General features: G+C 45.8%; 1 protein-coding gene across 2 annotated transcripts in view; it reads right to left on the minus strand.

The window, feature by feature from the left end:
* Positions 1–2,531: 2,531 nt before the first annotated feature.
* ZCCHC7 (zinc finger CCHC-type containing 7) overlaps positions 2,532–19,672 on the minus strand; it is a 111,993-nt gene continuing 94,852 nt past the window's right edge. For both annotated transcript variants that reach the window (XM_054054660.1, XM_009562953.2), the window contains 3 exons: positions 10,096–10,191; positions 4,995–5,112; positions 2,532–4,534 (listed from right to left, as the gene is read on the minus strand). In XM_054054660.1, coding sequence (XP_053910635.1) covers positions 4,083–4,534; positions 4,995–5,112; positions 10,096–10,191 — 666 coding nt within the window. In that variant the 3' untranslated portion in view covers positions 2,532–4,082. The remainder of the gene's footprint in view (positions 4,535–4,994; positions 5,113–10,095; positions 10,192–19,672) is intronic.

Genomic DNA, 19,672 nt, shown 5'->3' on the forward strand with positions numbered 1-19,672 from the left:
CCAGAGATGTCTCCACCACAGCTGGTGCTTGCAGCAGTCACTGACAGTGGCCAGTAGCAGCCCAGTCCACAGCCAGGCTTCTCTGGGTTTCACCCAAGCACAGGTCACCTTGTCTTAGCTTCCCACGGCACAGCAGGCATTTGCTGTCCAGCACATCAATGCTTTTGAAAAATCCCAGAGGAGTCCAAGGCGAAATATCATAGAATCATGAAATCATGAAGGTCGGAGGCTCATACGGTGCCACCACCAGCCCAGCACCCCCGTGCCCACTAAACCCTGTCCCAAAGTGCTACAGCCATGCACTCTTTGAACCCCCTCCAGGGACAGGGACTCCACCCCTGCCCTGGGCACCCTCTGCCAGAGCTTCACGGCTCTGTCAGGGAAGTTTCCCACTATCCAGTCTGAACCTCCCCTGGTGAAACATTGAGGCCATTTCCTCTTGTCCTATCACTTGTTCCTTGGGAGAAGAAACCAGCACTTACCTCTCCACAACCTCCTTGCTGAGAGCTGAAGAGAGAAATGAGGTGTCCTCTCCGCCTTCTCTTCTCCAGGCTAAACAACTCCAGGTCCCTCAGCCACTCCCAGAACTCTTGTTCTCCAGACTCTTCCCCACCTTTGCTCCCTTCTCTGGATGCACTCCAGCGCCTCAAGGTCTTTCTTGGAGTGAGGGGCCCAAAACTGAACCCAGGACTCAAGGTGTGGGCCTCACCAGTGCCAAGTCCAAGGGGACAATCCCTGCCCTTCTCCTGCTGGCCACACCATGGCTGATCCAAGCCAGGATGCTGTTGGCCTTCTTGGCCACCTGGGCCACTGCTGGCTCATGTTCAGACACTGTCAATCAACACCCCCAGGTCCTTGCCCTCCAGGCAGCTTTCCAGCCGCTCTGCCCTAAGCCCAGACCTGCATGGGGTGTTTGTGTCCCAAGTGCAGGACCTGGCACTTGGCCATGTTGAATTTCATGCAGTATTGCTGGCTAAAGGCGCTGAAAATTGGAGAAAAAAAATGGGACTCCAGTCTGTTTTAACTCTTCACATGATGGCCGTGTGCCCTCTCTTTAGAGGAGTGAGGAAAAACTTTGACTCGCTCTGCATCCAACCCCCATCTGACATTGCACTTAGCAACATAAAGGCACCTGCGGCTGTCGCGCACAGGGGCTGCCCCATGGCCCCCGAGCAGGACCATCAGCACTGCAATACTGATACTGGTAGACCTCATGTGGACCGCTTCCAGCATCCATCACTTTTCTGATGCTGATATTACCTCTCACACTGTCGGAGCTGCTGAATCGTCATGGAAAACCACTGCGTGATGCCTGGAGGGGGAGTATATCACACGTCTTATTCCCTTGCAGGTTCCTTTGGAAATAAGGATGAGGATGGTGGAAGGAGGGCAGTCAGAGGAAGGAGCTGTCTGTGTGAAACCTCTTCCACAGAATGTTGCCCTGGTGGCCATCGGAGCAACTCTCTTCTGGCCTTCATGTCTAAGAGTGACTTATACCTGTAGTGGCATGACACATTGCACCCGTAAACACCTCACGGACAGTCTGACAGCATGGAGTGATCTCGCTTGGATGTCGTGGCAAGCCAGTTTCCTTCTTGGCCTCTTGGAAATGCTTAAAATGCTGAAATGCTGGAAATGTAACTGCTTCAGTTTTGGGGAGTGAAGCAGAAAACCACTTAGCCTTGGTGTTCTTCACTAAATGAGACATGGAGGATCTAAAAACTCTCCCTGGTCCTTTCTGGACTGTTGTACAGTGAATAGAATGGTCAGGCCACAATTTCACTGAGTCTTTTTCACCTTTACCCCTTTCATCCCCTGTCCCTTACTGAATATCACCTTGAAAAACAGTAAGGAAAACAGCTCTGGAAGGCAAGATTCCCTAAAATCTGCCCAGCCAGAGGTCAGGGGTGTTGTTCATTTCTATTTTCATACTTCTGTATTTTCTTGCTACCCCTGGAGTGGAAGAGCCACCAGGATGGACCCTCTGAGAGCTGTCACACAGCCACACTTTGCAAGGGCAGAGGTTTTCCATCCCAGACCACTGCCTGCATACAGTACGCACAAGTCTATTACATACTCCCAGCCCGTGGTAACTCCTGACCTCAGAGCCATCCGTCTGTGGCAGATGGAAAGTTTGGTTCCTTTGGGAACCCCCTCCACTGTAACACTTTGTCCAAGGAAGTGTTAAGGGAACGTGACAGCAAGAGCTCTTGGTGGGTCCTTCTGGAAGGCTGAGGTGCCTGGAGAAGAGATTCACTTGTCTTGTGACACTCTGCTAGCCAGAAGCCCAAACTGATGCATCAGAGAAGCTGGGGCTGATCTCAGTACTTAAAGCAACCCTCCTGCCCTGCCTAGCAGTGTCTGTGCTGGTTCAGCTGGAGGCTCCTGGAGACTTGTATTCAAATAGAATCGGGTACTGACAAACAAAAAGGGATGGAAAACACAGCACATAGGAAAAGATGAGTTTCCATGTCAGGGACAAGTCTTTTCAGCAGCGGAATTAATTTATTAATATTTTTATTAGGGCTAAAATGATTCACTTTTTCAATACCGCCAGGAACTTTTCAGTCAAGTAATTAATGAAGTTAAGCAAAAATAACTTTCAGTGGCCAATGAGGCAAAACTGGGCTTTAGGTTCCCAAGTATCACATGGGCACAGCTCTACTCCAAAATCCGCTGAGACAGGGTGAGACAGTCACTGAAACACCCACTCGTGACCTTGCCAAGTCAAACGATGATGAACTCAGGGAGTACCAGCACGGAATACTAATGTAGTAATGGTAGTCCTGAAGTCCCTAGCGCACCCATTCCCCCTCCTCAGATATCACTGCGTTAGGTTAGGTTAGGTTACAAACGCTTCTGAATTTTAAAGCACAACCGTAGCCAACTGCTTTTTCGAAGTAAGAGCTAAGAGGCGATGTGTATTGCTACAGAATTGTGCAGCTGATGACTGTCAGTTCTGTGGCACAAGGAGTGGGATGGTATAGATTAGGTCACCAATCAGTACAGATAATTCCCTTTTCAACCCCCAGTCTCTTGCCAGAGGTGACGCAGTTTCAGCCAGAAAAAAGAAACAGACACTGTTTTTATTTATGCTCAGTAACATGTGAATATGTGGAACAACCCATTTTATTTTATATCCCCATGTAAAGTTTTATTTGGGTTGTTCCTTAGGTGAATCATTTACTCTTAAAAAGCTTTAAACAACAAACTTGTTCAACTTCAGTGTACAGAAATAACTATCTTTAAAAAAAATACTAAATTTTAGCACAGTGTGGCTGGAATCAAATACATTTTTCATACTCTGCTCTCTCTTCTCCAGAAGGAAACTCCACACCAGGGGGAACAAGGACGTATTTAATACGAGGTGTAAGCTCTGTTCCATTTCAAAGCTGCTTTTTCCTGGCATGCTGGCCAGTCGGCAAAGACAGGGAATGGGCTCATGCAGAGCTTGACTCTGCTCAGCACTGAAAACCATGGCACTGAAGGTGACGGGTCCAACACACCGCATTGGAGCACAAGGCGGGAGACTGTCACGTCCCAAAGCGCCAGCGCCTCTGCAGCACCTTTCAGGAGGGTCACAGGTGAAGAACTGCCTAGCTGCGCCCTGGAGAGGACTGAGTGGCTGCAGGGAATGTGCTTCACAACCCTGTCCCTGGTCTCTATTCCAGCTCCTCCTATCGTAAGAGTATCCCCAGCATCAGCTCCAAAGCATTGTGCTCCCTAGCAATAGGTCCTGCTCTGATGGGCAGAGCAACACCTCACCAAAACAAAAGCTACGAAACCCAGCATGGCCCCTTTCCCATCACCCACCCTCCAAGCAGAGAAAATACAATTACAGCCCATTCTGGGACTGCAGAAAAGCACAACCACCCCCGACACAAGCAGGGAGCCATGCCTGCCAAGTGAGCTGCTCACGACAGACAGGGCTCCCCTTTGGGAACAGAGAGGTATGTGGGATGTGTGGTTGGGCACGCCTGCCCAGGGCCAGGGACGGACTCAAATTCAGTGTGCTAAGAGAGTGATAAAAACAAGCAGAAGGCAGACATGAAGCCAGTCAATGCTACCGATCTATTTCCTCATCACCAGGATTTCTGTTTGGACGACTTCTTCCTCCTCTGTTTTATGAGGAATAAATTATCATTGACATCAGGACTAGCATCTCTCTGCTTTTTCTGTTTCTTCTTCCCTTTAGCACCTTCCAGAGGCTCCTGCTTATACAGAGTCTTGCTGCCTGAGAACTTGCGGTAAACAGACTTGTGGTGGGTTTTGCTGCCCTTGCATGCCTGCCTTTTACACCCTCTGGGGAAGTCCTCCTCTATCTCATGGTTGACTTCAACATCACTCCTGTGTTTATATTTTCTGGGTTTCTCCTTCCAGGACATCTTCATCTTTTTGCGATGCTCATCATCTTTGCTGTGTTTCCTGTGTTCTTTCCAAGGCTTTCTCTTCTTCCTGTGTTGGTCCTCCCCATGTTTTTCTTCCTGCCATGGCATTCCTGGCTGTTCTGGAAGCAGGCCAGCTTCCTGCAGTTCTGCAAAACAGAGTTTATTTCAATATCCACGCAGAAAACACAAACTGCAGTGCCCGAGCCATCATAGCTTTCCTTGTGTATGCTTGCAGTTAGTCAGAAAAAAATACCTTTCTCACAGATTTCTTTGTAGTGTTTTGTCATTACCAACAGGCTGGATTCTTAACAAATTTCAGTTTAATCCTCTTCCTGCTATTTTACAGCATTTTTAATGTCAGTGGATTCTTCAGAATTAAAACATCTGACAATGCCCACCTACTGGCTTTGACACAATAAATTTCCAGGATAGACATGGATGAATAAAGTCACAAATCTTTCACTACCACTAGGCTAACTGTTCAAATCCCTGCAGCTTTTCCCAACACAAGAAAATAATCCCACAATATTTCTAAAAGCAGCAAGCACAGAAGAAAATATTTCAAAGAACTGAAAGGCAGGAGGGATATCCCAAAATATACCATACCTGCAGCCTTTCTTTTCAATCTCTTTGCTCTTCTCTTGATATCATACTCATCATCATAGTAGTGGATGAATGGACAAGTAGGGAGCATGCTCCCATGCATCCGCTTTTCTGAGCACTCCTGCAAAATAAATTTCAAATCACTGAATGTGGCTGAGTGTTCTTCTCCCGGAAGGGAAACGGGTCAGATTCTGCAAGTGCTGGTCTGCACCCATGGAGGATGTAGCCAGCTATTCTTCAGACATTCATGATTTTATAGCCACCCAATAATCCTGCTTGTGCACAGAGAAACACACACGTTATGTGAGCCAAGCTGCTGTCCTCTTGCAACAAATCCCATGTTCTTCCTGCAATTACCTGACATCTGCAGCACTGTGTGGAAGCAGAGGACTGGAGGCAGGTGAGCACTAAGTAAACATGAGGCAAACTGCAAATGGAGCTGCTGGGTCCAGGGAACAGGGCTGTCCTGCCAGAAGCTAGGCCAGGTTCCCCCACTACCTCCTTTTGCTACTTCTGGCTGTGTGCTCTTGTCTCCCAGCATAGCCACATGCCTGGTCTCCTTGAGAGACAAATACTGCTAATGGCAGGGGTGCTTTTTAATCCGGACCATTCAAGGTCAACTTTTGTGCAGAAACGTGGCAGAGAGAAAGGGTCGTGTGGGCTGGAGGAAGGAGCTGGCAGGGATGAGGAGCCAGGGCAGCAATGTCCCTGCACAGCCCACTAGCAGTCACAGTGCGCCTGGCTGTTTGACATTTTCTCACCGATACAACACAAAAGCGAATCCCGTAGCAGACTCTCATGCAAGCACATCAGATCTGCAGGGAGGAGGAAGAGAGCCCTGAACAGTTAGCTGGCACATGTGTGCCAGCCTATTTCCCAAATGCTTGATTCAGGAATGTGTGTTTTTCAGCGCCGTATGCATAATTTTAGCAATGTCTTGTGAGCCAGGCTGACTGGGATGCTCCCTCTCGTCCAGTCTGTTTTTCAGGTTACCATGTCATCTGAACTGATACTTCCTTTTCCTTGTAAATTGCTTCATACATGTTGTGCTTCATGATATCATCTTTCTACTTCTTGGACACTGCCCAAATCTTGTCAACTCTGGGCCTCGCCATACTGAAGAAATTGTAAGGAACTTCTGCTCACCCTGGTGACTCTGCCACAAGGGAAGTGGCTATCCTCCCTCTGTTTGTTATTTCTACCACTCAGCGCCACTCCCAGCACCTCCATTCCCTCCTGCCCTTTCTTTCAGAGGCAGCATCCATCAAAGATGTATTTCAGATGTCTTTCATATTTCTCAGCTTGTATCTAGGCTTCACTTGGATGAAACTGGTTCATCTCTGCAGTGCCCTCCAAAAGGGTGCCGTTAGGTTATGTGACAACTGGCTCGGCTCCACATACATGCAGGAGTGCAGATGAGGAATGGCAGCTTGTAGCTGGAGCCTACCCAGGTCTGAGGGCTCAGTCTTACTCCTTGACTGTGAAATCAGTCTGAAAGAGACCAAGGAGGGGGCATGCGAGTCCACCCGTCGCCTGAGGCTATTCATCTGAGAGATGTCAGATTTCACAACAAACACCTTGAGTAGCCAGCTATTGCCCCACAGAGACACCTCCTCTCTCATCCTCCCCAAGCCTGCCATCCACCTCCCTTACATTTAAGAGGAGAGAAAAGCCCAACAGAGAACGGACTCTTCAAATACCTGTGCTTCACATGAATGGAACCTAAAAGTGGCCTTTAGGCAGGGCATAAAGCTGCTTGCCTATCTGGAATTAATGAAAGAAAATACTATCCCCAAACATTGCCAAAGAGGCTCCTGCAAACAGCACAGTCTGGCTTTGCACAGGAGCTACACGTTCATTCTCTGTGATACCTGTGAAACATGCTGCTTGAGATCACCCATCAAACCTACGGCTGGCGCTGCAAAAACACGGCCTGCTCGTTACTTTTGTTTTGTTAGGAGGCTGACAGAGAAGCCATAGTGAAGGAAATGCACATGCCACCCAAACCAGAGCTCCTCCACTCCCCTTCATCTCCACCGCATCGATAAATCAGCTCAGCAGTGTCCAACAGGCGCCTGGCTGCATCCTCCCCTCTCGAGAAAGCTGCCACTGCTGCCACACACTGCACAGTGTTAAATGCTCCTGGGACAGTCTTCAATGCCGGAGGTATCGCACAGGAGGACAGAAACAGAGCCTGCTACTAGTCTGCAGGAGGAATTTTACCTGTGATTGGCACACTGGGATGTGAATGCAAGGCACATCTGCAGGTGCCGTGCAGCTCCCTATCCCCGCTGCCTTCAGAACTGGTTGAAACCTGAACAACACCGCAGGCTGCCCCTCATCAGCTCACCCTTCCCCCTGACTTTCCTGTGGGGAAGCCCTTAAAATGCGTGCATCTTTGTTATGGACCAAACGAGATGATGATTGGATGTGTGGACGGCTATGGAATGAACTGTGTGAACAACTACCAAAGAAAATAACACCTCTTGGCCTTAGAAAGTCCATAGTTTACATAAAATCATGACTGTCTTAATAAACAATACTGCAAATTCAGGGACCACAACTGCCAGGTGTTGAAAACTCTGACAGTTTATGATAACTATTTCCTTCTCAACAAACAATGAGAAGTGATCCACAATGATCTCCATACTAGAACGGCACAGTCAGCTCTGGGATTCAGCAAACTTTTTGCCCTTGCCTTCATTTTTGGGAAAGGTCTCCCTAGACCTCTGGCAAAGAAAAGGAATTTCAGTTGTTCCTATACTGGATTAAATGGTATGATGAAAAGAAATGGACTGCAGTGGGAAGCACTGATTACACTGCATCTGTTAAAAAACTAACCCAAACCTTTTCTTCCTGGTTGGTTTGTTATTCCTCTGCTTTAACCACCGTAAAAAAGGCCACAGAACAGGGTTCTTGGGGTACAGAAATAGGAAAAACATTAAGAGATGCGTGCCATCATAAGTAATTTTTACATGCTTAATAATATTCACTTTTTTTAAAAGAACAGCAAAAATGATTGGCAGATCTTTCAGGGTCTGGCAGAGCTGCTCACGGCATAAACTCAGGCACTGATTACAACCCCAGCTTCCTTAGCCAGTGAGATCTCAGACACATTCCCTGCCTGGCTGGGTTGCTGTAAAAATGCAGCCTGACGTCCTGATTTCCTAAGCCAATCTGGGACAGAAGGTTTAGTGTTTTGAAGGCAAACACTCACTTATAGGTACATCATCCCAACTGTGTTCCAGATGCTTTTCTCTGTGTGTGGAGAAAGACCTGGTGAGTATTTCTGCTCTGCTGTGTTGTTACTGACCTCAATTTTTTGTCATTGTCCAGGCTATTTCTGCTCCTCCTAAGCTAGTAAAAATACTTGTGTCTTTAACTTTGAGAGTCATAAATGCTGTCCTTGAGTCACTTTATTCCCTTCCTGATTTTATACAGTTACTACCATTTTCTAAGTAATCGCTGTCGGCTCGTCCCACATACTTAATGATTATTTTTACAGCAGCCTTACTTGTATCCCTGTATGGCTGCTTCCTTAAATGCAATTTTCTGGCAGTTTAGTGAAACTGCCAGCCAGCAGTCCCCCTTCTTCAATCCTGTCATGTTAGTTCTTATTGCATATGCTCATTCTAGAGTCTGTATTACTAGCAGGGGCTTTTTTTCTGGTTGTGTTTAGCAGGATCAGTTTCAGGGTTGCTGTCATAGTTTTTACTAACACTAGTTCTGAACAGCTGGCAGAACAAGCCAGTTCATGTTCCGTTATCACCGTGGTCTCGCGCTGCTGCTGCGTCTGCAGCTGAGTCCTAAGTACATATCCTGTGCATGTATCCATGGATTCGGACTCCGGTACAGCAAACAGGGCAGTGCCTGCACTCCGGCCATGCTAGGGGTGACACCAGGCTGCTGGCACATGCTCTGCTCTCACCGAGCTTGAATTGCAACCACTGCTTATTTCCTGCCCTTGCCAGGACAGGCAGCAGTGTGTCCTGGATGAACGTGATGGCCTCAACCCAGCCCTCAAAAAGGAAAACCACCCACTGGTCTCCAAAGACTGCTTGGCATTACAAACCTGTTTACCTTTCATCTCTGCCACAGGAAGATCCCAGCAAACTTGCCCTACCTTTACCACTACTCCCCACAAGGATGGATTATTTAGCTGAAAAAAGCACCTGGCTTTTAACAATACATCATCAGTAGCTGTAGGAAAGACACAGAGCATGCAGGTGAGAAGGAAGTGATTTGCTGCAAATTTGCTGTCTCTAAGCTGTAGGAAACTATAAACTTAACCCATCCAGCACAGTAATGTTAATTTTCTAGAGTATTTGTAGCCCCTGGACTTATTTCAGAAAAGAACGTTGGTTTGGCATTGATATTTGCCAGTAGAGAGCTGCACTTTTCACGACAGAAGACTGAGAAAGGTGACAAATATGAGCAGTCCATTCAGGAAGATGCAGCACACCTCTTGTTTTTACTGAAGCCACTTAAGGCTCACGATGCCCTTCCTCAGGCTGTGTGCCTGTACAGAGGGTGATGTCAAACTTCGTGTATTAATTCAGGTTTTAATTCAGGTGTTGAATTAAACTAAGAATCCATAAATCAGGATGAAAAGCAGGCAGAGATGGAAAATTCCTAAAATGGGCACTCAAATTGTTGGGCGGATTGTGGTGAAAAACCTTACATGACACTGATAGAAGTAAGGCACTAATATTTCATCCCATCAGCCATAGGAAAAGAAAGAAAGAATTAAAGGAAAAAAAAGTCTCCATTCAGCAACTGTCTGTCTTTCAAAGAATGTTCCCTCTCCCAGGCAGTCTCATTTTGATTTAGGATTTAAAAAAAACAAATCAATAAACCTGCCAAGGACAGACAGTAACTTTTCTTTTCCTCCGTATCTTTAAATTAGATGGGTGAGATAACTTTATATATTGGCCTCCACTGACCGCAGCAATGCTGCAAAATCACATGTACTTAATTAGAGCGGCTCTTCGTGCAGCATTAGCTAGACTCTTCCAGCTCTTTCTTCTAACCACACACCACGGCACAGATGAATTTTTACCCAAAGGACAGACTCAACACAGAGGCAGATGCTGCTGAGACTTACATATCCAAAATGTCCTTTCCGAGAGCAGTTGTAGCAGTACACTGAAGCAGAGTGCTCAGGGTGAGAACTTGCCGCCTTGATTGGTCCTGGCTTTGTCTGAAAGATGGAAACAAGCACAAATTAGGAATGACAGTACTCTGAATTAAAAATAAATTAAAATTACATAAATATAGTTTTGTTATGCTTAAATCAATATATTCCTGCCTGTGGTTGGACTATTAAGGTTGAAAACGAAGCAAGTGGCTTATACTACTGTAATTTTGCATAGCAAGGTTGAGCCTGAGTATCACAAATGAGGCAGGAAGAGGCATCCCCAGTATCTATTCCACCTGGCCATGTTATTCCAGCCCTGAATACAAGAAAATAAGCTCCTGATCTATCTTTCTCCCCTCCTCCTGTCCTCCAGCACCCTCCCCCTCTCACAGATGCCCCACGATCCCGCGGGATGGACCGAACCATCAGATATTGCATCAACCAGCTGGAAAGCTGCATTTGTGTGTTGCTGGTCTGGTCTAGCTTAAAGCAATGTGGGAAAGATCTGTTGGAGATACAGGGCCTTCACTTGCGGCATTCCCTGTCCTAGATCCACTTCCAACAGCACTGCCTAGAATAGGCACTGCAGGGGAACCTGCTGGTCCTTCCAGGAGAACCTGCCGGTCCTTCCAGGATGATGGGGGACTGGTTCTGCTCTCATCAGAACAGATGCAATGCCATGGCCTATATAGCTGCCTGGCGGCTTATGCAGGGCAAAGTCAGATACAGCATGCTCCACTGGATCCAGGGGAACAGGCAGCTCTGTTTCTTTCCCCCACTCAGCACCACTAAGTAGGATACGTGAACATATTGTCTATTTGTGTTTCCCAGGCTTAGGCACAGTCATCCCCTGGTGAAGCAACTGCCATGGAGCCTGTGCCTGGCAAGAGCTGCACAAGGAAGGGGTGCATGAATCTGGCTGAAATGCAGCGGGGCCAAAGAGCAACCTCACTACTTTCACCACAACTTGTATCCCATTCCCTCTGGCACTGAAGGAGCATGGAACGGTGGCCCAGACTTCAAAGAAATTATTACTTCTTGGTAAAGCTCATCAGAGGAATTGCCTTTTTCTTTAAATCCATACCACCGTGCTCTTCCACCCCTTGAGCACTGCATTCTCCTGCAGAGCCTCTGGGAGAGTGACAGCAGTGCTTGTAAAATAGGCAGGAACAACAGAAATCTTCCAATGCCATTTTTTATGAATCTGATCACACTTGCAGGGTCATCTTATTTGAACCTCTTCAGCCTTGGGTTTGATTGTGTGTTTCAGATTCATGCTCCTCAGTTCACATCCACTAGCCAGAAGAAGGCTGAAGGAAGACTAGGAACAGTGACACCTCCAGCAGTAATTTGTGACAAAAGGCGGGGAAACAGGGACAGGAAAATAAACATCGCCTATAAAGTAACATGTATATTTCTCACCCATGTCTCACAGTGAGACCCCTCCAGCTAACAGCAGCGTATAAGTGACTCACTAAGCTGGCTGAGTTTTTCAGGTATTTAGTCATAAGTACATATAACAGCAAGGAAGAAAAACCCAGATTCAAACATTTTTATGATCCCCTTGAGGACAAATCTGTGGGTATAATTTATTGGACCAAAGATCTCAATTCTAGCTAGTTTTCAGCATGAGGAGTGGCCTCAGAAATCACTTCTGCTTTGGACCGGGCTCTTAAAAGGCAGAAATGAATCCTGCAAGCTATACCCTCCTCTGCCTTCTGAATATGGTAGATCTTACCCATATCAAGTCTGTTTTAAAGGCTGATGTCTGCTGAATCCCACACTGGGATGCTGCCACAAAACCCCAAAGGGTTCCTTCAGTCTGTCCCTGACCGCTGAAGAGACAAGAACACTGTGACAAGAACACTGGTGCCATGCAGCAGTCAAAACCAAATCAAGACCCTTAGGTTACTCTTCATCTTCCTGCCAGCAAGGCCTTAACATGAACCATCATATCCGCCTGAAAATGGTACGACTGGACTATTTCGTCTTCTCAAGGTACAGTGGAACAGTAACACCCAGGTACAAAACTAGGCATTATTCCAGAGACACAATCTTTCACCTCCCAAGATGCCTGCTGCAACACCCACTGAGGCATCTGATGCCTCACCTGCTGAATGGTCATCCACCAATGCCAATGATCATGGTTCTGGCCATTCTTAGTGTCCTTATACGGACACTCCAGGACAGTCTGCACTGAGTTCAAAGCATGGTTAGTTTTTACAGAAGAGGTGAGTAACACCTCGCTCTGTTCTGAGATGGGCTTTTGAGATAAATGCTGGCTGTATGGATGCCGACAGGATATGGAGCTTGCTGCCCGGAACAGCATCCCTATGGCTAAACTAGTACGCAAAGAGCCTTTTCACACTCGATCAGCGGTGCTGTGGTGTAATCCAAAGTTAAACATGCAGCCAGAGACGCGAGTCCCTCACCTGACTCATGGACGATGCCTGGCATTGGCTTGCAGGTCCACGTCCCACCTCTGAATAACTGCAGCTCCCAGTGGCCAACAGTGATCCGGCTGGGACCCAACAGCTGCACAAAGCGCTGGCCCTGCTACCGTCACCCTGCCGCCCACGGAGAGGACGCCTGCGCCTCACCAGGGACAACGGTGCCTGAGCCTAGGCACAAACAGTGGGAGTCCGCCACTTCTCTGGCGTGGGAGTCCTCCAGATGCTCCCGTTTATTCGAAACACACCCCCTGACCCCAGCCTCTCCACTCCACTCACCCTCCGAGCCAGCTCCCCCCGCCCAGCTCCCTTTTGTTCACTCAATAGAAAAGGTCACATTTAAGGACAGAAATTAAACCAAACACTTGCGGGTCAGATTACAACTCTACATAACTTTACTCCTCTTCAAAGCCAAACAAAACGGAAACCGGCCATGTCATAAACCCTCTTTTTTCCTTATTATTTAAGGCTTAAAAAAAGCATCCAAAGACTCCAGCCACATGGGTACAAAATAAACTATTCATGAATGTAGCTTCTTTATGTTATAGGTTTTTTTTGTGACAAACATTTAAATAATCTATATTTGTAGGGTGATATCTTGGAGATTACTTCACTATCAATATATAGAAGTAATAACCTGGTAGATAGCATTACCTATGAAAGGTCCATCCCATCTGCTATTCTTGCTGAAAGCTTTTCATGCACCAGTAAACTCAGTAAATATCAGAAGATAAAGCATAAGCCTACCACGCCATGGATTTACTCCTAATGTCTCCTCAAAGTGCAGCCTGATGCAACGATTACAAATGATTTTTCTTCTAATGTCATTTTACATAACCCTTTTTTCTGCATGAGTAGTTAGTGCGGAATGAATGAATGAATGCCATTAAAACAGTTAATCATTATCTGGGACACTGGCCTTGCTCCCTTCTCAACTAGGAATCTCCATGACAAAGGCCAAGAGATCAAAATGCCAGGGCTGCCTCTCTGGCCTATTTCTGACAGTAATTTTTTATGCAAATGGCCCTGCTGGGCAGCTCCCTCTGTGACCTTGAGCTCCCCTTATCTGCTCTGACTTTGATCCAATGAGGGTTTGCTGTTATGAAGCTCATTACTACTTAGGATCTGCAATCTGGCTAAATCTCACTAATTAAGGGAAATCTTCTGACCTCCATTTTTGTGTATTTCTCCAGTCCTCTGCATCATGCGACACTAGACCTGGACAGTGTGGAGGACCAGTGTCCAGACCCTTTGGTGAGACTCAATGTGCCTGTGCTGGACCAATGCCTCTCTTGTCTGGCCACGCCAGCTGACCTCTGCAGTGCAGCACGGCGGGCAGGGTGTGCTCCGTGACTTAGACCTGTACGGCAACACGTGCCAGTCACACCAACAGCCAAGGGCAGACCGAGCCCTGCACAGAGCCATCTCTTGTACCCTTAACAAAGCCTTCTACCCTGCCCCGTGTGCCCACTCTGACAACCAAATACATTTCAGAGAAGCTTCCCGTGCCATCCAGCATCTCATGATCAGGTGGAACAGCAGACATGGCCTCCACTGACCCATGGGTGTCCATCAGCTACCGCGCTGCCTCTGCCCACCGCATGCTCCAAGTTCCTTCTGGTTGCATCCAACATCAGTTTGGGCAACCCTGATGTAGTCTGCGAGGAAGTAATTCTGTCACCCCTTCAGAACCACCCCAGGGCTGGTAACCTATGGCTGCCTGCCCCGCCGCCAAACCATCCACCGCTGCTCTCTCGTGAAAGGAGACAGTCATTGCTTCTGGTCTGTTCTATCCATTGCTGTGCTCATACATCATCTATGAGATAATACTCACTGTTATTTTTCATTGCTCTAAGTAATTAAGCCATGGATAAAAGATAGAAGCATGGGGAGAGGACACTGACACAACTCCAAGAGCAGATTTGGGCACTCCTTCCAATAACGTGCCCACCACAGGCCAGGCATGAGTCCTGCTTTTGTGCAGTTTGGCAAGAAAAACAAGACATGAGGCGGGCAGGACAACTCATTAGCAGTGATGTTTTACCAATTTCTTGAGCCACTGAAAGATGATCATCAAGTGAATCATTACACGCGGTGGGCTGCAGACTGGGGTTGGACAGGGAGATGGTCATAACAGCTCTATCACTGGAAAACACACATTTATTTTCTCTTTACAAATTACCATAATCTACTTGTGTACCAGCTGAAGCAATGGCAGTTTAGCGTCATTCCCCTATACTCAAAATTGCCAATATAAGATATCATGTAATATCATAATTATACTGTGGGTTTTTGTTGTTGTTATTTTCTTTAACCATGTCATGCACCCAGCAGACTCGGATTCCATTGGGTAATTCCTTAATTAGGCAGATTTTTGAAACAAGTATTATGTACACAACAGACCGGAACGTCTCCTTTGGAGTCTTCCGAGTCTATCAGGTGATTGCATCATTAAGCCACACATGCTACGTAGTAAAAATCCTTATGAAAATTCATGACAGAAACACACTGAGCTTGATGCATGCTAATAAGTGAGAAACACACAAATTTAGGATGTTCATATTTTAAATGCCCAAACTCCAAGCAATTAAAAATGGTATAATTTCTTCAACAAATTTTATTTCCTCACTTTTTTTTTCAGCCATCTAAAAAACCTTGTTCTTCAACAGGAGTTGTGGAGGTTGCACCTTTCCACAAACTACACCTTGAAATTGAGATTACTAAAAGTGCTTATGACATTCACTCCACTCTTTTGGCTACCAACAAAGCACAGTGAAATATGCAAGAAAACTGTGACCTAACCAAACTTCTAGTGTGAAGTTTGTTTTTTTTTTAAGTACGTGATGCACATTAAATTACAAATCAATAGATAAAATTTAATTTTTGATTGCACAGCCTGGAAAACCAGAGCCTTTCCCAGAAGAAGGAATTTATATTGTTTGGTCCACAGTATGAGCACGGTGAAGTGGTCGTTTTCTACAGAAATAAGACATTTATGTAATGCATTTTAAATAGATGCAAATAGCATCTACAATCGCCAGTGTGAAACTGCTAAAGGGAGAGACAGAAAGTACAATATTTTATATTTAAAAGAAATGAATATAATCTTTTGGTACAAGCAGAGAAGAAAACACTAAAATATTCATTCAGAAAGTCTTTTCTGAAAAAGGGATAAAAAAATCCCAAGTTCATAGAGAAAATGAATATATGCAAGATAGTAAGGATAACAACAATACAATCCCTGAACGCCTAAAAATCTTCATGGTTTAAAAGGCATCCCAATTTTCTCCAGAGGTGGTGGCATCTCTCCAGTCGTCCATGGCTAATTTTACATGGAATGTAAAACGTTATTTAAATAGGACGGTGCATTAAACTCCAACTATTTTTGATGTAGCTCTCAAACTACAAACTGATCGTTCTTCTATTTTAATTTTAAAGTAAGTTAGCAAACACTTCCTCCCTAATCCCCTGGGACTATCTGTATGGTGACACAAACGCGCAAATTTACGACGGTAGCACAAATGCTCCTCCGAAGTAATGTGCAACATTAAGTGAAATCGTTTCCTGGAAAGATATTATAGGTATCTATATTTTATTTGCCATCTTAAACATATCTGGGTCTTTATGACCTTATTTTAAAAATGTATTTCCTTTTTACATTTCCTGGTGCAAATGGACTGCATAAATAAGCAATGTGCTATGAGGCTTCAGACTAGCCGATAAACCCTTTCAATTTTCATGCCAGCTTCTTCTTTTGTAATTCAAATCTGGCTGAAAACTGGCAGCTCTGAAAACTGAAACAAGCACTGCCACAAATACCTTGTAATGCTATCGACCTTGTCTGCCCATGCAGTGAGAAAAGGGGATGCATATGTGTCTGCAGTCATCCAGATAACACAACTCATTTTTTTGGGGGGATAACAGAAGCCAGCCCCGGACTGTGCACCAAAAGCAGTCATTACCAGGCAAGCTGGAGAATAAGTCTCTTCAAAATACACAGCGCATTTAAAAACCATATACAGGGCTCAGCCACTGCTTTCATTACCAATTTTAATTTAGCTCCTTCAGTTTGCCAGCCAGATAAACTCTTTAGTGCTGTTTTTTAATCTATTTGCCACATTTTATGTTTAAGATTATAGTAATATGGGACAGGAGAAGGAATCACTTTTAGAGGAAATAAAGAAATAGATCCGCTTATCAGCGCCCATCAGAAAGTTCATTAATCAGCCAGGCTTTGTGCCCCCTAAATTGAAAGGTTAAATAATCCTCTCAGGAATATTTCTCGGCACCACCGCCAATTGTCCGGAGAGAAGCTGCCATTCACCGTGCTCTGGATCGGTGACAGGGTATTTTACCACTGCTTGGACCCCAGACAATGATGGACAAATGGCCTGGCTCACAAAGAAACCTTTTAGTACAAGGATGGAGAAAGGACCACAAGCTTTGAAGTGGGGTGGGGGAGGTGGGAAGGAGGCAGGGAAGGAGCAGGAGGAGGAGACTCGTGCATGGGGGCACGTATGTTTTATCTGAATGTTTATTAGGCGACCCCAACGTTGCTCGGTGCGCCCAGGCGTAGGCGCGGGGAGAGCACGTGTGGGCAGGCACCCTACGCACGCACGCTCGCTGCGCTAAGCGTATGCATACTTACACATACATTTATACATTAATCTGAACACAAATATTTGCAAAGCCCATAAAATCAGAAGATGAATAGAACTAACGCATGGTTATATTTATTAGCCAATACACTGGGGAGCCCAACAAACCCCAAGGTTTTAATTTTTACTGTCATTCCAGATGATTTACAGCTTCCCCTCTCTCTCTCTCTCTCTCTCTCTCTCTCTCTCTCTCTGACCTTTGCGTCGTCTGCTAATCACCTTTCACCAGCAGATGCGAAGGAGGAAGTACCACATTTGAAACAACTTTCTTAGGGAAGTGTTCTCAATAGATTCACTTTGAGGCGATTCCTGGTTTCAACTAAGATTGAAGGACACATGGAAAAACACAGCGCTGCTGGAGGACACCAGTGGCACACCAGTCTGTGGAAAGTGAGTTTCTGCTGGGGCACCTTCTATACAAACAGCAATTCAAGCTGTTTACACTTCGTAGCAGTTTGGCTTCCGTCCATAGCATCCTTTACTGACAGATAGTTGAACAGACAACTCCCTTACATCACCAATATGTTATCTGTGCATGTTAATGTCTATCAATGCCCTCATAATTTTGTCATGTATTCCCCATTTATGAGCACCATAATTATTTTTACCCAGCTTTATAATAAGTGACATTTGCCTGGAACACATCCTTGAAGAAATGTCTGACAGCTTGTATACAATCATGGACTTTTCTATTCCTTTGCATATCCACCTACCTCTCTAAATGAGTCTCAGTTTCATAAAATTTCTACTTTAATATGACTCGGGACTTTCTGGACAGATTACACTGTCTGAAAATGGAATAAAAGGTTTCAGGTCTCTCCCCCCTCACACCACATAAATATGCCATTGATCAGAACTGTTTTCTCCAAGCCACCCTCTGGTATCTTGGTGCTATTCTTGCCCCTCTGTCTCCTTCCTCACAGCATCATCAGAAAAGCAGAATTAATTTAACCAGGGCCTCACCTGCCATCAAAACAAGTTAGACAGCCGCTGGATATCATGTGTGAACCCAGTGCCATTAATTTTAAAGCAGAAGACATTTCAGGGTTATCACACAGTCCACAGAAACCCTTCAGTGCTTGAGTGTGCCCTCACCCACCACCCAGTTTTTTAAATGCTGGAGGAAGTTACAAACGCACCTTGGAAACAGAACTAACTGCGTAGTCCAGAACCAACATATAATTACCTCCTATTAGCTACAAGATGAGTATTTACTACAGAGAGAGAAGCTGTAAGTTTGAAGGGAGAAGAAAAAAAAGAAGATTAAAAAAAAAGCCAAGCAGCTTTTGGAGTTGATGCTGACTCAGATACTCTGAATCCAGGCAGTGACCATTCACATCTCGCAAATATATCACCTGGCCTGCTGCAGGAACAGTCCCTCTCCTGCAAAGGCTGTCTCGCTCCCAGATTGGGGAGGCAAAGGCTGTGTCGCACTGCTGCCTGTGGCACTTGCCATGCCATGCCGGGCAGCATCGCCAAAACCATGGCGTCCCTGCAGGGCACTCATCAGGCCAAGCACGGGTCGAGCACCAGAGCAAAACACCTAACGAAACAGCAAGTGAAAGCTGATCGGCTTGTGCCGGTGCTGGGGAGACAGACGAGGCCTCGCCGCGGTCGGTTTGGTGCCGGCTGCTGCCAGGAGCAGCCAAGCGTGGGGCAGTGGATGCCCATCGCAGGGTCACACCATGGGCCTTGGAATGGGTGTCAAATGCTCATTTAATCCAAAATTGACATTCAAAACCAAGCTAAAACTGATGGCCAAATATTCCACAAGATGACTTTTTCCATTGTCATACAAGGGTGCTGTAGCATATATACATATGTATTACGTACATATACACATACATCATGTACCTGCATCTGTGACTCTGCTAGCTCATGGTGAAACACAACCTGCTTTCAGCACATGGCTTCACGCTACCCATCATTTACAGGGTCTGTGGTTCCTTTAATATAACCTTAATGACTGATTTTTCAAAATCTGAAATCAGAACCAGGATAATTCTGCCACTTCCCTATCCACATGACAGGACCAAACAAGATGTGTTAATATTACTGACATGATAGACCCTCTTGGAATTAAACTAGTGAATACTTTAAGGGAATCCTAATCCGTAGACTATTAACATGATCGAGCATAACTTGAGAAAGTTACCATTTAACAATGTGGAGCTGCTGGCGGCTCCAGGCAGATGGATCATGGACAAGAAGCATCAGCAGACGGCAGTGACATGGACAGTCATGGGCACTGCTGCCAGCGCAGAGCTGTACCGGCCACCGATGCTAAATATGTGTGATGCACCAACACGCAACTTGCTTGTGTGATAAAACACAAGGGTTTCAGTACTACCCAAGCACATAATTTACAAGCAGCATCTGAGTGGACATTTGACCAGGGAAATGCTGCTCCTGGTTTACTCCATTTTGCAATATAAA

The sequence above is a fragment of the Cuculus canorus genome, chromosome Z, assembly GCF_017976375.1.
Source record: "Cuculus canorus isolate bCucCan1 chromosome Z, bCucCan1.pri, whole genome shotgun sequence".
NCBI classification, from domain to species: domain Eukaryota; kingdom Metazoa; phylum Chordata; class Aves; order Cuculiformes; family Cuculidae; genus Cuculus; species Cuculus canorus.